The sequence below is a fragment of the Lytechinus variegatus genome, chromosome 6, assembly GCF_018143015.1.
Source record: "Lytechinus variegatus isolate NC3 chromosome 6, Lvar_3.0, whole genome shotgun sequence".
NCBI classification, from domain to species: domain Eukaryota; kingdom Metazoa; phylum Echinodermata; class Echinoidea; order Temnopleuroida; family Toxopneustidae; genus Lytechinus; species Lytechinus variegatus.
Genome location: NC_054745.1, coordinates 592,347 through 610,937, shown reverse-complemented (window position 1 = coordinate 610,937; position 18,591 = coordinate 592,347). Strand labels below are relative to the sequence as shown.

Sequence of the window (18,591 nt, the reverse complement as noted above, 5' to 3'; positions counted from 1 at the left end):
ATAAAGAGAAATATCAGCTTTAACAAGTTAAGAGAGAAAGTAGATCATTGAATATCAGAGGTGCATGTGGTATGTGTATGAGAGTGATATTGACCATGATACATACAATGTATACAGTACAGTGAGAGCTACATTGAGTGTATACATGGAACATAATAATAGGATGAAATGAACAATGACCAGGTGGTTTAGATTGAGATGGTATGCAGGGTAAAATGTTACTGAAAATAGAATACAAATATGAAGTAACAAACATATCACAGAGTATCTGAGATTATTGTCTTCATATGTATGATCTTTTAAATCAATCTGTTTCATGATATCTCAGAAATTGTTGAAAGTGATGTTATAATGTAGAATAAGTGTACATAGTTTACCTGTAATATTTAATTCTTTCAAAATTCATCTATATTAAAATGTGTTGTCCTTTAACAAAATACACCTCAACAGAAAAGCTGTGAAGCTTAAACAGGTATGGATGCTAAAATATTATGTTGTGAAATACATCTATGCATACATTAGCCTTATCAACACATTTTTGAACCAGTTTAACTTGAAGCATTACAGCATGATCATACCATCTGATATGTACATGTATGTTTAATGATCAATGTTTGTACACATGTAGGTCCATACTCTTCAGATTGACAATGATGTGATTTTCAAGAAGTTTCTATCATCAGCCTCTTCACATCACCTTGTAGAAGTTTTATGCTCCCTACCTAACCTGACTAACCTGACACTGAGTGGAGTTTGTGACCAGGAGGAGTTCTGTTCTCATCTGAATAAGAAGGCTTCAACCTTGAAGGTATGCTTGCTTCTACTTTATACTCATAACATGTTTGAAAACATGTCTATCTAATGTTATTGTGTTAAATACATTAAAGAACATATTTTTTAATACTATTTAGGGGTGTACATTAATAAAGGAGGCTAGATGAGTAAATGGTTTGGAAAATCGGCTCGAATGCACAGGTATGCTGTAAATGAAACAATTTGCATGTCCTCAAGTGTATTAGGTTATGATTTATGCAGAAGTAAGAAATTGTTTACATCTTTGTCCGTCTGAGTTTAACAAGACATCTCCTGATGAAATTGGTATACATGGAAGATATAAAGAGAAATATCAGCTTCAAAAAGGTGGGAGAGAAAGTAGATCATTGAATATCAGAGGTGCATGTGGTATGTGTATGAGAGTGATATTGACCATGATACATACAATGTATACAGTACAGTGAGAGCTACATTGAGTGTATACATGGAACATAATAATAGGATGAAATGAACAATGACCAGGTGGTTTAGATTGAGATGGTATGCAGGGTAAAAGGTTACTGAAAATAGAATACAAATATGAAGTAACAAACATATAGAGTATCTGAGATTATTATGGTCTTCACATGTATCATCTTTTAAATGAATCATTTTCATGATATCTCAGAAATTGTTGAAAGTGATGTTATAATGTAGAATAAGGGTACAGAGATAACCTGTAATAATTCCTTCTTTCACGTTTCATAGGTATTATAATGTATAGTCTTAAACAAAATACACCTCAACAGAAAACTGAAGCCTAAACAATTATGGCTGCCAAAATGTTATGTTGTGATGCAAACATTAGCCTTAACACATTATTAAACCAGTTTAACTTGAAGCATTACAGCATGATCATACCATCTGATATATACATGTATGTTTAATGATCAATGTTTGTACACATGTAGGTCCATACTCTTGGGATTGTGAATTATAGGCCTCTATCATCAGCCTCTTCACGTCACCTAGCAGAAGCTTTATGCTCCCTACCTAACCTGACTAACCTGAAACTGAGAGGAATTTGTGACCAGGAGGAGTTCTATTCTCATCTGAATGAGAAGGCTTCAACCTTGAAGGTATGTCTGCCTCTACTTTATTCTCACACCATGTTTGAAAACATGGAATAATGACAGTGTTTATTCGATTTCATAGTGTTAGATATGTTAGAGAACATAACTTTTTATAATATTTAGATGTATTGCTTGGGAGTGTTTATTAATAAAGGAGACTAGATGAGTAAATGTTTAAGAAATTTGGCTCTACATGTAATTGAGAAATTGTCAATTCATTATCTTCAGGTGTTTGGTTTATGATGTCGAAACATGGAATCGTTTTTAACTTTATCCATAAGTGATTCTTCCTAGTCATCTCTTATGATAATACACATGGAAGATATAAAGAGAAATATCAGCTTCAAAAAGGTGAGAGAGAAATTAGATCATTGAATATCAGAGGTGCATGTGGTATGTGTATGAGAGTGATATTGACCATGATACATACAATGTATACAGTACAGTGAGAGCTACATTGAGTGTATACATGGAACATAATAATAGGATGAAATGAACAATGACCAGGTGGTTTAGATTGAGATGGTATGCAGGGTAAAAGGTTACTGAAAATACAATACAAATATGAAGTAACTAACATATCATAGAGTATCTGAGATTATTATGGTCTCCACATATATCATCTTTTAAATGAATAATTTTCATGATATCTCAGAAATTGTTGAAAGTGATGTTATAATGTAGAATAAGGGTACAGAGATTACCTTTAAAAATTCCTTCTTTCACGTTTCATAGGTATTATAATGTATAGTCTTAAACAAAATACACCTCAACAGAAAACTGAAGCCTAAACAATTATGGCTGCCAAAATGTTATGTTGTGATGCAAACATTAGCCTTAACACATTATTAAACCAGTTTAACTTGAAGCATTACAGCATGATCATACCATCTGATATGTACATGTATGTTTAATGATCAATGTTTGTACACATGTAGGTCCATACTCTTGAGATTGTGAATCATAAGCCTCTATCATCAGCCTCTTCACATCACCTAGCAGAAGCTTTATGCTCCCTACCTAACCTGACTAACCTGAAACTGAGAGGAATTTGTGACCAGGAGGAGTTCTATTCTCATCTGAATGAGAAGGCTTCAACCTTGAAGGTATGCTTGCTTCTACTTTATACTCATACTATGTTTGAAAACATGGAATAATGACAGTGTTTATTCGATTTCATAGTGTTAGATATGTTAGAGAACATAACTTTTTGTAATATTTAGATGTATTGTTTGGGAGTGTTTATTAATAAAGGAGACTAGATGAGTAAATGTTTAAGAAATTTGGCTCTACATGTAATTGAGAAATTGTCAATTCATTATCTTCAGGTGTTTGGTTTATGATGTCGAAACATGGAATCGTTTTTAACTTTATCCATAAGTGATTCTTCCTAGTCATCTCTTATGATAATACACATGGAAGATAAGGTGAGAGAGAAATTAGATCATTGAATATCAGAGGTGCATGTGGTATGTGTATGAGAGTGATATTGACCATGATACATACAATGTATACAGTACAGTGAGAGCTACATTGAGTGTATACATGGAACATAATAATAGGATGAAATGAACAATGACCAGGTGGTTTAGATTGAGATGGTATGCAGGGTAAAAGCTGGAATGGAAAATGGATATGAATATGGACATACTGTTTTCTTGCTGATTCACGTATTGTAGAAGATAAATACCTGCCTTTAAACTTGACATCAGTTTCAAATTAATGTTTTTCAATCAACAAATATCTGTTGGCAAGACAATAAATATGTTTTTGTCCTGCTCAACCTATTTTTTGTGAGTTGGTGTCTGATATATCTGTAGAATATACATCTCAATGGCTTTATAGCACTCATAATTTATATTGAAAATGATTAGTTTAATATTGTTTTACCTTTAAATTTTATGTGTGTAATGAAAGATATAAACCCCTCAAAAAAAAAGTTCTGCAACTCAAGTTTGAGTGCTAATAAATTTCTTAGTGTGCCATCATGTTAAAGTGGTGTCATTGGAAAGTATGATTATTCCTCTTTACGATATGTGTCATTTGTAATGCTAGTGTTATCATGAAATACACAGACAAGATAAATATGCAACAATGTAAGAAATGAAATGTTGCAAAATTCGTCGTTTCCAATAGCGAATTTCCAATTGTTTCGAGGATGGACCGAGTGCATTCACTGTCACCTGCATGGTAGAAATTCTATAGAAATGGAGACTCTTGTTAGAAATAAATGCATTTTCCAACATTTCACTTCTGACTTTTCTCAAAGTTCAGGGTGATTGCATATTCCATGATTACATAATCACAGCAAATGGCATGTCATAGTATTAAGAGGAATAATTCAGCTTTCCAATGATACCAGTTTCATCTTTTATACTTCATTAACCAAACAGATATCATCCCCCAAAACTGAGTTGCAAAACTTTTTTGAGGGGTTTATGTTTGTGTGTTGAATGCATGAGACTTGTCAACAATCTCATCCAGTGACCTAGCAGAAGCACTGTGTATTAATCCCAATCTTTACTGACTTTAATAGCATTGAGTTCTTATACTACATTAATGCATTGGTTATGGGTGTTTGTGTGTTTTGCTTGTTTGCTTTATTCATTTTGCTTTATAGGATATAATAATTTATGAATGGTCTTTTAATAACTTTTGTTTGAAATAGAACAGTGGATATTGACAGGCTGCAAATTGCCAAACAATAACTTCTATCCAATGAGAAGGAGGTCTACTTATCTCATTGTATTTTCTCGTACATAGTTCTGGGTGCTACGACCTCAAAGTGACAACGTTTATTGAGAATAAGATGGGCATTGAACTTGCCCGATCTTCACCATTCAATAGTTGTTGTTTGGTATAAAAGAAGGTTTATCAATTCCCTGTGTCTAGTATCCTTCACGATACGTTTTATTGAAAATAAGTTCTTTTTAATTCACTTCTCCTTAGTTCGGAGATAATTTTGATTTTAGTAATCAGCCATGCATGCTTAAACTATATCTGAAATAACATTAAAAAAACAGTTGGTGTTCCCTCATATTCATATTATAGTATTTAGACTTGCTGACGCTTCAAATGTTTTCCATTCTTGCAATTACTGCGATCCTTGCTCTATTTCATGTCTTTTTTGTTTGTTTGTTTTAATGAGTAATTGATATTTTTATATTCAAAGTGTTTTTTTTTTTTAATGTCTTTTATCAATAATACTTAATACATTTATGTCTAATAGTATATCATGTTCTTGTGGCAGGCAAATTTCCGGAATTGGAAGTACTGATTGTTTTTTATGTAAAAATCCAATAACCAATACCCATTTAGACGAAGAAAATCATGACGAATTATCAGTTGAAAATGAATATTATACCTTTGATGAATTTCAGCAATTGATATCAAATCTTAATAGATTACCGCTTTATATTCTTTTACATTTTAATTGCCGTAGCCTGAAAAGAAATTTTGATGCTTTTAGCTCATATCTACATCACATTAATACATATCAATCTATTATCGCAGTTACTGAAACATGGCTCAAAGAAGGTGATGAGGAAGGATATAATTTACCAGGTTTTTCGTTCACTGCAAAATCTCGTACAATGAAGAGAGGGGGAGGTATAGGTATTTATGTGCGCAGTGATATACAGTCTAAAAGAAGACAAGATCTTGATATCTTCAATGACAATATTGAAAGCATGTCTATTGAAATCAATTCGAAACCAACTAATCATATAGTATCTGTTATATATAGACCACCAAACCAATCAAAGGTAAAATTTATGGATGACATAACCATACTTTTAAATAATATTTCAAAGGAAAAGAAACAGTCCACACTATTGGGTGACTTTAATATAAATATTCTTCATTATAACATAAATTCTTCTGTTAATAATTTTGTTGATACTCTGGCTACTTTTTCTTTTTATCCACAGATAGTAAAACCGACAAGAATTACTCCAACATCACAGACCGCCTTAGACAATATAATATGTAATATCCCCGAAAAGGTTGTTAAGTCAGGTATACTCACTGTAGATATCAGTGACCACCTATCTCCTTTTATTATTATACCTGGAAATGATTCTAATAATAGTTCAGATTGTGTACAAGAACATGAAATCCGAGAGTATACTGATGCAAATTTATATCTATTCTGTAACAAACTGCAAGCCATCAATTGGTCATTTTTGGAAAATGAAAAAGATGTTAATAAGCAATTTGAAATGTTTATACACATGTATTCAAAACTACATGATGATAGTTTCCCTATAAAAATAAAAAAGAAACGATTCTGTAAAAGAGACAAACCTTGGCTCACGAAATCATTGAAAAAAATGTGCAAAAAGAAGCATTTACTTTTTAAAAAATATGTCATAAATCCTACCGTAACTAATTACATGAATTATAAAGCACATAGAAATAAGGTGAACAGTGAAATAAGATATGCAAAACGTAAATACTTCGATGAAAAATTTCAGCATTTGAAAAATAATCCTAGAGCCACTTGGAAAGTCATCAATGAAATACTAAACAGAAAGCCAAAAGGTCAGAATATTAAGAACATAAACTGTGACGGAAATTATACCAGTGATGCTCATACAATTGCTGAATCTTTTAATATGTTTTTCACTTCAATTGGCAGTACCATACACAATGAAATTGCGGAAAATACCGATTGTATACATGACCATACGCAATATCTGAAAGGTAACTATGTAAACTCAATGTTTTTTACTGATATTACAGAAAATGATATTCTAAAGATTGTACTAAAATTACAGTTAAAGAAGAGTCACGGATACGACGGCTTCACTACGAAACTTATAAAGTCGACTATCCATTTTATCACTCGCCCCCTGCATGTTATTATAAAAAATTCGCTAGAATCTGGTGTCTTTCCTGATAGTCTTAAAACTGCAAGAGTTACTCCTGTTTACAAAAGTGGTGACACAGATATTTTAAATAACTATCGCCCCATTTCAGTATTGAGTGTATTTAGCAAAATATTTGAAAAAATTGCCTGTGAAAAATTAATGTCGTATTTAAGAAAAGCTAACATTTTATCTCCAAAACAATATGGATTTAGACAAGGCTATGATACAAATTTAGCTTTCATTGAGCTTGTTGACAAATTAGTGAAATCTTTTGAACAGAAGAAGATAACTGTTGGGATATTCCTTGATCTGTCGAAGGCTTTCGATTGCATGGACCATCGTATTCTATTTGACAAATTATATTTTTATGGCATTAGAGGATTAGTTCTCAACTGGTTTAAAAGTTATCTATCAAACCGAAAACAATATGTTGCAATTGGACATATTAAATCTTCACCGAAAATTATTACAACCGGGATCCCTCAGGGTTCAATTCTAGGGCCAGTGTTATTCCTGATATACATAAATGACCTTCAAAATATTAGTACTAATACATCAGTGATACAATTTGCTGATGACACTAGTTTCTTCCTGTCAGGCAAAAATATTGAATTGATAAAAAATAACTTACAAAATGAGTTGAAAATCTATGAGCAATGTTTTTTATGTAACAAATTACAAATCAATGCTAAAAAAACTTCATATGTTATATTCCACACGAAAGGCAAATCCATCAACTGTGATATGCAATTAAGGATAAACAACATCGAAATAAAACGAGAAAATACTGTGAAATTTCTGGGCATATTGATAGATTCCCAATTAACTTGGAAAGATCATGTCGGCTATATCTCAGGGAAAATATCAAGATTTACTGGAGCATTATACAGAGTAAGGGACCTCCTTCCACTGAGGATCCTTGTAAATTTATATTATTCGATGATTTTCTCACATCTTACTTATAATGGTATAACTGTATGGGGACAATGTAATAAATACCTTTTCCAAAGATTATTTCAACTTCAAAAACGGTCTATCCGTATTATAACAAACTCAAATTATTATGCTCACTCCGAACCATTGTTCAAAAAACTACAAATTATCCCTTTGAATAACCTTTATAAGTTTCACGTAGCAATCTTTATGTATTCTATTATACATAATCTACTTCCTCTCTCAATGAATGAATATTTCCTCTATAACTATAACATAAATAAATATAACTGCAGAAACTCTACAGACCTACATATTCCACTTCTTAAATATGATGTTTCAAGAGGAAGTATATGCTATCAAGGGCCTCAGATTTGGAACAGCCTTCCAAATGATTTAAAAGAGAGTCAATCATTAAACATATTTAAGAGAAAATACAAGCATACTCTCTTACATACTATACTGTAGCTTACCCTGCTTCTGTATCATACAGCATGTTGGTGCAATTTAAAAAAAAAAAAAATTTTCCTTTCTTCTTTTAAGAGTCATATTAATCATAAAATACAGAATATTTAAGTGAAATTCTAAATGCTATATTACTTGGTTATATATATTTATACATCTGTATCAGTATTTTTATGTGTATATACGCAGTAATGACCTATTACAATACAATATCAAATAACTAACACTTGTGTGTCCCCTCCTTTGCCTGCCACCTCCCCCCCCCCCCCCCCCCCCCGCTAATTAGGATTTTAATTCCCTTGTTTTTCCCCCTTTCTTGCGTTATGTTTGTTTGTAAACTGTGTAGCCTTTTCCTGTTGTACGGTAATTAGGGGGATAGACCTCGATAGGCCAATGGCTTTCTGTCCTTCCCCCACATCCGCCGTACAGTGGAAATCATTTTTATTTACTGTGCTTTACTATCTGTTTATACTTGTCAATATTTTTTCTGCAGTATAAGAATTTTGTTTGTATTTATATATTTATGTATTTTTGTGTATTTTAAAGAGGTGTAAATAAATGAATCTGAATCTGAATCTGAATCTGATAGTTTACTACCCTGGTATTTAAATATCAATTTCAAATTTATTAATTCTGTTTGGTAACTACTAGGAGCAAAATTTGTAGGTCTAGCAAAGAAATGGAAATTTACCCCAATATCAAATGTTGCAATGAACAGTCTGCAAAATTACATGTAGTGCTTGTCTCTGATGGTTATATTAATGTTAACCATGATTGAATATTGTATTCTAGATTAATTTAGTGCCCTAAATGAATCACAGTCCTACTTCCTGGATGTTATACACCATCGACTTCAATTAATAATGCTGAATAGAAATTAGAATAAAATCCAATATTTTTTAGAGAAAGGAACTATTTGTAGAATTGTCAAAATTGTGAACTTTGTAAAAGAAAAATATTCATGATTTTTCTACAAAGACAATCACTATACATGCACATGATCTTTATTAATACATGGAGCTATTCATGTTGAACTAACTTTGAAATCCATTATGCTGTACCAACCAGTAAACTCCAGTAACTAATTTACATTCCATTTGTCTAGATGTTTACAATTATTGTGTACTTGACCTTCTAGTCTACCAAAGTCAGAAATAGTCAAATGAAGGGGAGCATGTACATGAATGTAATTAACATGATAACAAATTATGTGAATGGCTTGTACACATTTTAGGGAATCTCCCTGACACTTACATAGTGAATAAAAAAATTGGGATGAAAAATAAAACTTAAGAAAGTGAGACTCTATCCTGTTGATAATGACATGTGAACTCGGAATTTCATACATGTACATCCCTGTCAAATGTTAGGAATTACTGTGTACATTTACTAAACATCTAGACAGGTGTCATCTTGTTTATTTCAATATTAAAGATAAATTTGACATTCTATCAAATAAACCATCTAACCTTACGAGAACAATATGAGCTCTTTTTACATTGCTTCAAGATATCAGGAATGTTTACCGGTATTATTAATTGCTATTGCCCTCACAAACATCTAGGTGGCTAATTCAGATATTAATGCTTATTCTTTACATAATGAACATAATTTAACTCTTCATGCGTTCACCTGTAAACCCCCTGTGTGTTGCATTATTTTAGGGTCTCATTCACATTCGTGCCATGAGTCACAGACTCCTAACAATAAACTTGGCCATGGTATTGTTTGTGAGGAGGGTTTTATTGATTTTATCCTCTCCTTTTTCAATGAACTTCCTGGCTGTGATCAGGATGTATTGATTTTTGGGAAAACTTAATGTTTCTGTAATTTGTAAACTGCGATAATCCGTCGAACGCTAAACTAATGTCGCACGCGCGATCGATCGGTACACATGTATGGTATACAAAAACGCCAGGCTATACATTGTTCGAAAAACAATGGGACAGGGGACGTCTATGGGAAATGTGTGGTTGTGCAAAAATGCGAACGAAACACGCTTACGGATGTGTAATAATGCGAACGTAACTCATGATAGTCTGGTCAGTTAGCGGAATTATGTGGACACGGTGGACAAAAGCATGATTTTTTCTCCAGACCTTTGTTTACGTATAAGAATTAAGAATGGGGTATGCTCCAAAAAATCTGGCTGCAGGAACAGTGAAAAAATGGGTGAAAATGTCAGAATTTATGAGTTCAGATTTGTCTGATATATAGACTAGCGCTAGTGCAAAACTCAATAGCAGTGCATTATTTTGCATTGAATTAGTTCTTGAATTCAGACCCTTTTTGAACAGATCTTCTGTTTGTCCTCGCATCTCAATGCACCAAATATCTGAATGAAGATGCTAACCAAGCCGAAGGGTGACGGTGGAGGGGGTTGAATGTTGGTGTGTGTGTACATATTTTGGTCTTGGGGTAAAGGTGTGCAATACACATTTTTTGCATGTGTTGGAAATTGTGTTGCCATGGTAACAGTGTATTATTGCAAAAATAAGGTAAAAATCTTGCAGTTAGAACCACTTCCTCTGTTTTTAACCGATTCTCATGAAATTTGGCACACACATTGGTCTTGAGGTGAAGATGTCTAAGACACACTTTTGTGTGTCTTTCAGAAATCTTGTTGCCATGGTAACAACATATCTGGTGAAAATTGGGGAAAAAACCTTACAATTCAAACTGTTTCATCAGTTTTCAATCAATTTTCATGAAATTTGGCACACACATTGGTATTGAAGTAAAGATGTACATAGCACTTTTTGTGTGCATTTTCAAAATTGTGTTGCCATGGGAACAACATTATATGGCGAAATTTAGTAAAACACTTGCAATTTGAACTACTTCATCAGTTTTGAACCAATTCTCATGAAATTTGGCTCACACATTGGCCTTGGGGTAAAGATGTGCAAGAACCTTTTTTTTGCATTTGTCAGAGAGTGCATTACCAGGGTAGCCACATATGATAGCCAGAAATGTAGGAAAACTTATTGTGGATCAAACTTCTTCCCCTGTTTTTAGTCAGTGCTCATAAAAATTGGAAGAAATATTCATCTTAGGGTAAAGATTCATATTAAATTCTAAATGTCTTCTCTGCATTAAAATGTGGGGTATTAATCACCTTCATTAATATTTCTGGGTTTGGGGGAAGGGGCAGGATTAGTCCTTTAAATCTGACATCAAAGAAGGTAAAGGCAGTGGCCATTAGAAACATAAAAATGATAAACACTCTTAAAAAACGCATCCCCTTAAGGGCATATAGGCTGGAGGTACACTGGGTGAATATGAAACCTTCCGCTGAAGCAGAGGAGTTCCAACACTGGCAAGCAAAACAAAATGTGTACCCCTTGTACTTTCAACAGCTGATTTTCCAAACCTTAGTTCCACCTCCCCAAGATGTGCACCCCTCCCCATACCACTTTTAGTTCTATTTCCCCATGCTCAAACCAGACAGCACCTTTGTCCCTCAGGGGTCAATGCATTTTTAAAGCTAGACATTACTCTTTTTCTGCGGGGGGTGGGGTCTTTAGAAAATGACCTCATTAAAATTACAGTTAAAGGATTATGACTAGGAACTTAACCCCCCCCCCCCCCGAAAAAAATAGGGGGCTGATATACTTTTTAGCAGAAAATGCCCCCCCCCCCCCTTCAAAGGTAAGAAGAGTCCTTTGCACTTCAGACCATTCATTTGAAGCTTAATGCATTCTGATTTGATAAAAAATTTGTTTACAGTACCCAATTAACCATTGTTTATTTATATTCTCCTACTCAGTCTTTTATTAATATTCATATTCCGTTCCTACTCTTTCTTTTTAACTTTCACATCACTCTTGATTTTGAGCTTCACCATGCCATCTCTTTCTGTTTCCTGTCTCTCTCTAAGTATATTTTTTCTGACATTTTAGAGTGTACCTTTAATCATGCAACTAATTATTATAGAAATATAAATATATATCAAAATATCTGCACTTGTTTTAGAAATTCACTTGCAAATCCATGACTCAGTAACATACCATATCAAAAATATACCTATGTGCACAATAGATTTTAGCCTTATATTTTCTTTCATTTAATTTTTTCAGTATATTTCTGTGGCAGCCCCTGCTTCATGCTTCAAATAAAACATTGATTAATTGGACACCGGAAACTTTTTTTTTCAAAGCAGAATGTTTGAGGCTTTAAATTAATATGCTGAAGTGTAAAGGATTTCCCTTTTTTTTTTTTGGGGGGGGGGTTAAGTTCCTAGTTGTTATAATTTCATTTTAATCTTTATGTGGCAATTTTCTAAAGCCCCCCCCCCACAAAAAAATGTAAGGGGTGTTTTTTAAGAGTGTTTAAGTTCCTCATGGTCATGGCCTTTAACCTTCTATATTTTTATGTTGTCAGTTTTTAAGGACCTCCGCCCCTCCCCCAAAAGCCTATAAATATTATTGAAGATGATTAATACCCTGCGCTATTATATGACGTTATAAAGGGGAATCAACCCAAATAAACACATGTTTTTAGAGGAAAATGAAAAATCAGACAAGTTTATAGGTCAAAGTTTGAACAATATCGGACAAACCATAACAAAGTTGTGAACATATTAAAGTTATAAACATTGGTAATCAATATACCCATGAAGACTTCAAATTGACCGCATGTGTGATGTCACAGTGATTTAAGAAGGCAAGGACCACTCTTCCATGTACTGGAATAATTAATTAGCTAAAATTTCTTTTTTCAAAAGTTTTACTTCAAATTATATCTTTCTTTCATGAGGACATAAAACATGCTACCGGGTTTATATTACGGCCCCAATGGAATAGGGATTTAGGAGAAAACCGAAAATCCTGATAACTATGGGAAAGTTGTCCTTGCAGCCTCACCCCTTGTCATAATTTACTTACCCAGTTGCCAATTTGAATTCTACATACTAGTAGCCTTAGGGATCTTAATTTCAAAGCAGCCATAACTTTATTTTGCTTGTCCGATTTCTTTAAAACTTTCACCATTCTTATTTTTCTCCTTTTTCCATGCACACAACATTATGACCAAGGCTTGATTCCCTTTTAATACTGAATATGAATCTTTACCCAAAATGAATATTTGTGTCAACTTTTATGAGCACAGGCTGAAAACTGAGAAGTAGACTGATCCACAATGAGTTTTCCCCCATATTTCTGGCTAAATGTGGTTACCAAGGCATTGCACTCTCTGACAAAAGGTTCTTGCACATCTTTACCCCAAGGCCAATGTGTGAGCCATAATTTTTTCATGAGAATTGGTTCAAAACAACAACAACAAACTGATGAAGTAGTTCAAATTGCAAGGTTTTTACCTAAATTTTGCCATATAATATGTTGTTCCCATGGCAACACAATTTTGGAAACACACAAAAAGTGCCTTGTACATCTTTACTTCAATACCAATGTGTGTGCCAAATTTCATGAAAATTGATTGAAAACTGATGAAACAGTTTGAATTGTAAGGTTTTTTCCCCAATTTTCACCAGATATGTTGTTACCATGGCAACAAGATTTCTGAAAGACACACAAAAGTTTGTCTTAGACATCTTCACCTCAAGACCAATGTGTGTGCCAAATTTCATGAGAATCGGTTAAAAACAGAGGAAGTGGTTCTAACTGCAAGATTTTTACCTTATTTTTGCAATAATACACTGTTACCATGGCAACACAATTTCCAACACATGCAAAAAATGTGTATTGCACACCTTTACCCCAAGACCAAAATATGTACACACACACCAACATTCAACCCCCTCCATCGTCACCCTTCGGCTTGGTTAGCATCTTCATTCAGATATTTGGTGCATTGAGATGCGAGGACAAACAGAAGATCTGTTCAAAAAGGGTCTGAATTCAAGAACTAATTCAATGCAAAATAATGCACTGCTATTGAGTTTTGCACTAGCGCTAGTCTATATATCAGACAAATCTGAACTCATAAATTCTGACATTTTCACCCATTTTTTCACTGTTCCTGCAGCCAGATTTTTTGGAGCATACCCCATTCTTAGTTCTTATACATAAACAAAGGTCTGGAGAAAAAATCATGCTTTTGTCCACCGTGTCCACAAGTAGGGCATTTTTGACGCTAACAGACCAGACTATGAAGAGTTAATCAAAGGGATATTCTTCTTAAAGTGCATTTTGGGTCATTAGTTATTTAGTGAGTCTCAGAAAGGGAAACATTTTTTAAGAGACCCATATCACAGTCAACTTTAAATTTAGATTTTATAACAGTTTGCCATGGATAAAGGATTGATGATGCAAAGTTTGTCTAACAATGTAGAATGATAGATGCATATAGAGCTATTGTAATAGCTATTGTAATAGCTCTATGATAGATGTAAAGATAGAGAGGAGGCATAATATAATTTTTTGGGAGACTATTAGATATTGAGAAAAAGAAAGATGTAGGAGTAAGGATAGGAAAGAGTGGTAGAATTTTTAAATTAATAATAGTAATAATATTCCGCATATATAGTGCTTAATACATCAGAACGACGTCTCTAAACCGCGTGGAGTGTTGTGGCCTAGTGGATTAGTCTTCGGACTTTGAAACAGAGGGTCATGGGTTCGAATCCCAGCAATGGCGTAATTTCCTTTGGCAAGAAATTCATCCACATTGTGCTGCACTCGACCCAGGTGAGGTAAATGGGTACCTGGCACTTATTCCTTGAAATGCTATCGCACTGTAAAAGGCTGCGAGGCTAAAGCTAGGGTAATAATATCCAATTAAGCGCATTGGGACGCATTTGGCAGTGAAATGCGCTATATAAGCATGTTGGTATTATTATTATCCCGGTCATCGATCCTTTCATGCCCGCATACAATGTATGCACCTTCTCTACTCCCTGGGGAGCATTCCAACAAGAGTTCCAAGACTCAATTGCTAGGCATACTACATAATATAGGCTTTCACATCCTACCGGGTACCCATTTAACACCTGGGTGGAGAGTGGCAAAGTGTGGATTAATGCCTTGCCGAAGGACGCTAGGCCATAGTGGGATTCGAACACACAACCCTCTGATTACAAAGCAAGAGTCAGAACCGCTACACCGCGACACTTCCGTCATGTGTCCTGTTTGATGAAATGATGAGAACCTGGCGGGAGGGGGGGGTAGGGGACTTCCATTGGCGAGTGGATATCCCCCCCCCCTCTCCATTTGTGAATTTGCTTCAGGCAAAATCCATGTAGAAGCATTGGTATGTTTAATTTATTGAGAAACAGAAAGTTCAATTTTATTGTAATTGCTGAATGTTGGAAACAACTTGCAAAACTTGCAAAAGCTGTTTTTTCCATCAGAACAATGGAGTATTAAAGCGAAAATTCAGTAAAAAACAATAGAAGGTCAATTGTTTTAATGAGACAGGATGTGAAAATAAATAAAAATAGAAAAAATAGATACATGTATATATTTATCGATTTCAAAATGATTGTAACTTACAAAAGCTGATACATGTAATTCCATCAGAACAATTGAGTATTTAAGCAAGAAAATGATTGATACAGTAAAAATAATGTGTGTCAAATAACACAGAAAGTCAATTATTTTAATGATAAAAGATGTGAAGTGTCATGGCAAGTTAGTTCTTGAAAGTAGGCCATAGGTTATACATGTAAATTGTATTTGTTTTCTACATGTACAATGTAAGCAAAGGTTATTTGTGTTGAAAACTCAAAATAATGCAAGGAAATATTTTTAAGTCCTTTGATATGGTTTTCCATGAATTTCAGATGGTTAATTTTTAGACAATAACAATCGAGAATTTTAAGAGGATACATAACAGTATAAAGAGGACACAAAACACAAGATAATCAAATTGAGTATTTTATTGTGATACATTTAAACACTATATTTTTGTTGCATTGTCTCTCTCTCTCTCTCTCTCTGTGTCCTCAGATCTTCCTCCTGTTCTATTTCTCATCACTATTTAAAAATTTGTGTCGGTTGAATTTTCTCCTAGAGATGCAAGAGACATCTTCTGTTAATTTGAATTTGAGGAGAGATCAAAAACTTTGTGCTCCGCACACGGAGGAAACTCCCCCTCCCTGCATCCTCCCCCCCCCCCAGGGAGCACGCTTCACACTCTCTGTAAGTGTTGGCAACCTTCGCGTGCATTAATCAGCCCCCAGTAAAAGTCCAACTCTGGATCCATGCCTGATATGACTTGTATGAAATATGAATAAAATAAGAAAGGTATATTCTATGCATGATACAATTTTGAGCATTATGATAATGAGAATAAAGAAATGATTTGGTGAATTACTATTTCCAATGATGCTTCTATTCTTTTAGGGTTCATTCCCTCAGATCAGCAAAGGAAATTTCATGTTCAATGGAGAGCCTCAGAAGGATCTTCAATCATTCTTACAAGCAGTCAGTGACTTGATAAGGTAGGTGAACTAATAAACTTATTAAGCTAAAGGTGACCTCTTCACTCAGGCTGATACAACCTAGATATGATCAATGTATAAACAGTTCTTATACTGCTCATTAATTAGATCATTACAATGGGCTAACTCATTTATAAATGTTAAATAATTGTACCAAAACTGGGCATTTATATACATGTATGTATGACAAGTGAACTAATTGTTCCTAAACTGGTCATGAAACAGCAGCATTTTTGTACCAGACTAATTTATTTGTAAGAAGAATGAAATAATTGTTCCTAAACTGGTCATAAAAACATGTCTTAACATTATTAATTTACATGTATCAGGAATACCTTACCTGGCCATGAAACCACTTTTAGTAATTTATATGAACAAGGATTCTGGGCCCACATCCTGTTGAATTAATCCTGTATTTTTGTATTTTCTAAATATCCCTAGCTTTTATGATGAGAATTTTTCAGACGATAGCTCCTCGGTTCGACCCTCTTTCTTAACACGAGTACTCTGCTGCTGGCGCCTCAGACAAATATTTTGATGAATGACATTTCTCTGCCATGGACTGTGTCATGTACATGTATTATCATTAGCAATTATACCTGTGCGCATTAATGTAAAAAGCATTATGATGTCACTGATGTCTGCACAATACGCTGCCATAGTAACCGGTGATGCCGAATGAAAACCTTAGAATATTTAACTAAATATACCACCTTTCAAACTGATATTCAGGCATTTTTGGTTAATAAAGCATTATATGACAGCTAATGATATCATGCAATGCATTTTTAATAGACCCAACAACTTTTCAGCATAGAAGATGATGCAGTCACCACCTGTCCATGCTAATTTTCATTTATTTACCAAGTACATGACGTTAACAACATGAAATCACCTTGTTATGCAAATATGAAGTATATTTGAAAGCTATTCCAACTATTTTCACATTATTCTTAACCTAAACCCATGTTTCATCTGTCAAATTACATCAGTTTGATGTGTTATCAAGCCAAACTCTTGCCAGAGGTAATACTGTTTTATTCTTCCTGGGATCCTATTATGCTGTTATCTGAGGCAGAAGATCTAACAACTATGCTGTAGGAAATGAGAATGTCCTTGTATTATGTTTACCATAAAGGAGAAAGTCACTCCTTCAATTCTATTATGTTTATCATAAAGGAGAAAGTCACTCCTTCAATTCTATTATGTTTATCATAAAGGAGAAAGTCACTCCTTCAATTCTATTATGTTTATCATAAAGGAGAAATTCACTCCTTCAATTCTATTATGCTTATCATAAAGAAGAAAGTCACTCCTTCAATTCTATTATGTTTATCATAAAGGAGAAAGTCACTCTTTCAATTCTATTATGTTTATCATAAAGGAGAAAGTCACTCCTTCAATTCTATTATGTTTATCATAAAGGAGAAAGTCACTCTTTCAATTCTATTATGTTTATCATAAAGGAGAAAGTCACTCCTTCAATTCTAGTATGTTTATCATAAAGGAGAAAGTCACTCCTTCAATTCTAGTATGTTAATCATAGAGGAGAAAGTCACTCCTTCAATTCTATTATGTTTACCATAAAGGAGAAAGTCACTCCTTCAATTCTATTATGTTTATCATAAAGGAGAAAGTCACTCCTTCAATTCTATTATGTTTATCATAAAGGAGAAAGTCACTCTTTCAATTCTATTATGTTTATCATAAAGGAGAAAGTCACTCCTTCAATTCTATTATGTTTATCATAAAGGAGAAAGTCACTCCTTCAATTCTATTATGTTTATCATAAAGGAGAAAGTCACTCCTTCAATTCTATTATGTTTATCATAAAGGAGAAAGTCACTCCTTCAATTCTAGTATGTTTATCATAAAGGAGAAAGTCACTCCTTCAATTCTATTATGTTTATCATAAAGGAGAAAGTCACTCCTTCAATTCTATTATGTTTATCATATAGGAGAAAGTCACTCTTTGAAATGGAGGGAATGATTTGCTTACATAAATGTTATATTCTTATCATCTGATTTAACAAAT

At 33.7% G+C, this 18,591-nt stretch overlaps 1 protein-coding gene across 1 annotated transcript in view; it reads left to right on the top strand.

Annotated features, from left to right (window-relative positions):
* The window catches only part of LOC121416776, a 53,971-nt gene extending 36,207 nt beyond the window's left edge, over nt 1-17,764 (top strand). The window contains exons 9-13 of the mRNA XM_041610251.1: nt 629-808; nt 1,725-1,892; nt 2,825-2,992; nt 16,459-16,556; nt 16,998-17,764. Coding sequence (XP_041466185.1) covers nt 629-808; nt 1,725-1,892; nt 2,825-2,992; nt 16,459-16,556; nt 16,998-17,094 — 711 coding nt within the window. The 3' untranslated portion in view covers nt 17,095-17,764. The remainder of the gene's footprint in view (nt 1-628; nt 809-1,724; nt 1,893-2,824; nt 2,993-16,458; nt 16,557-16,997) is intronic.
* Nucleotides 17,765-18,591: the final 827 nt, after the last annotated feature.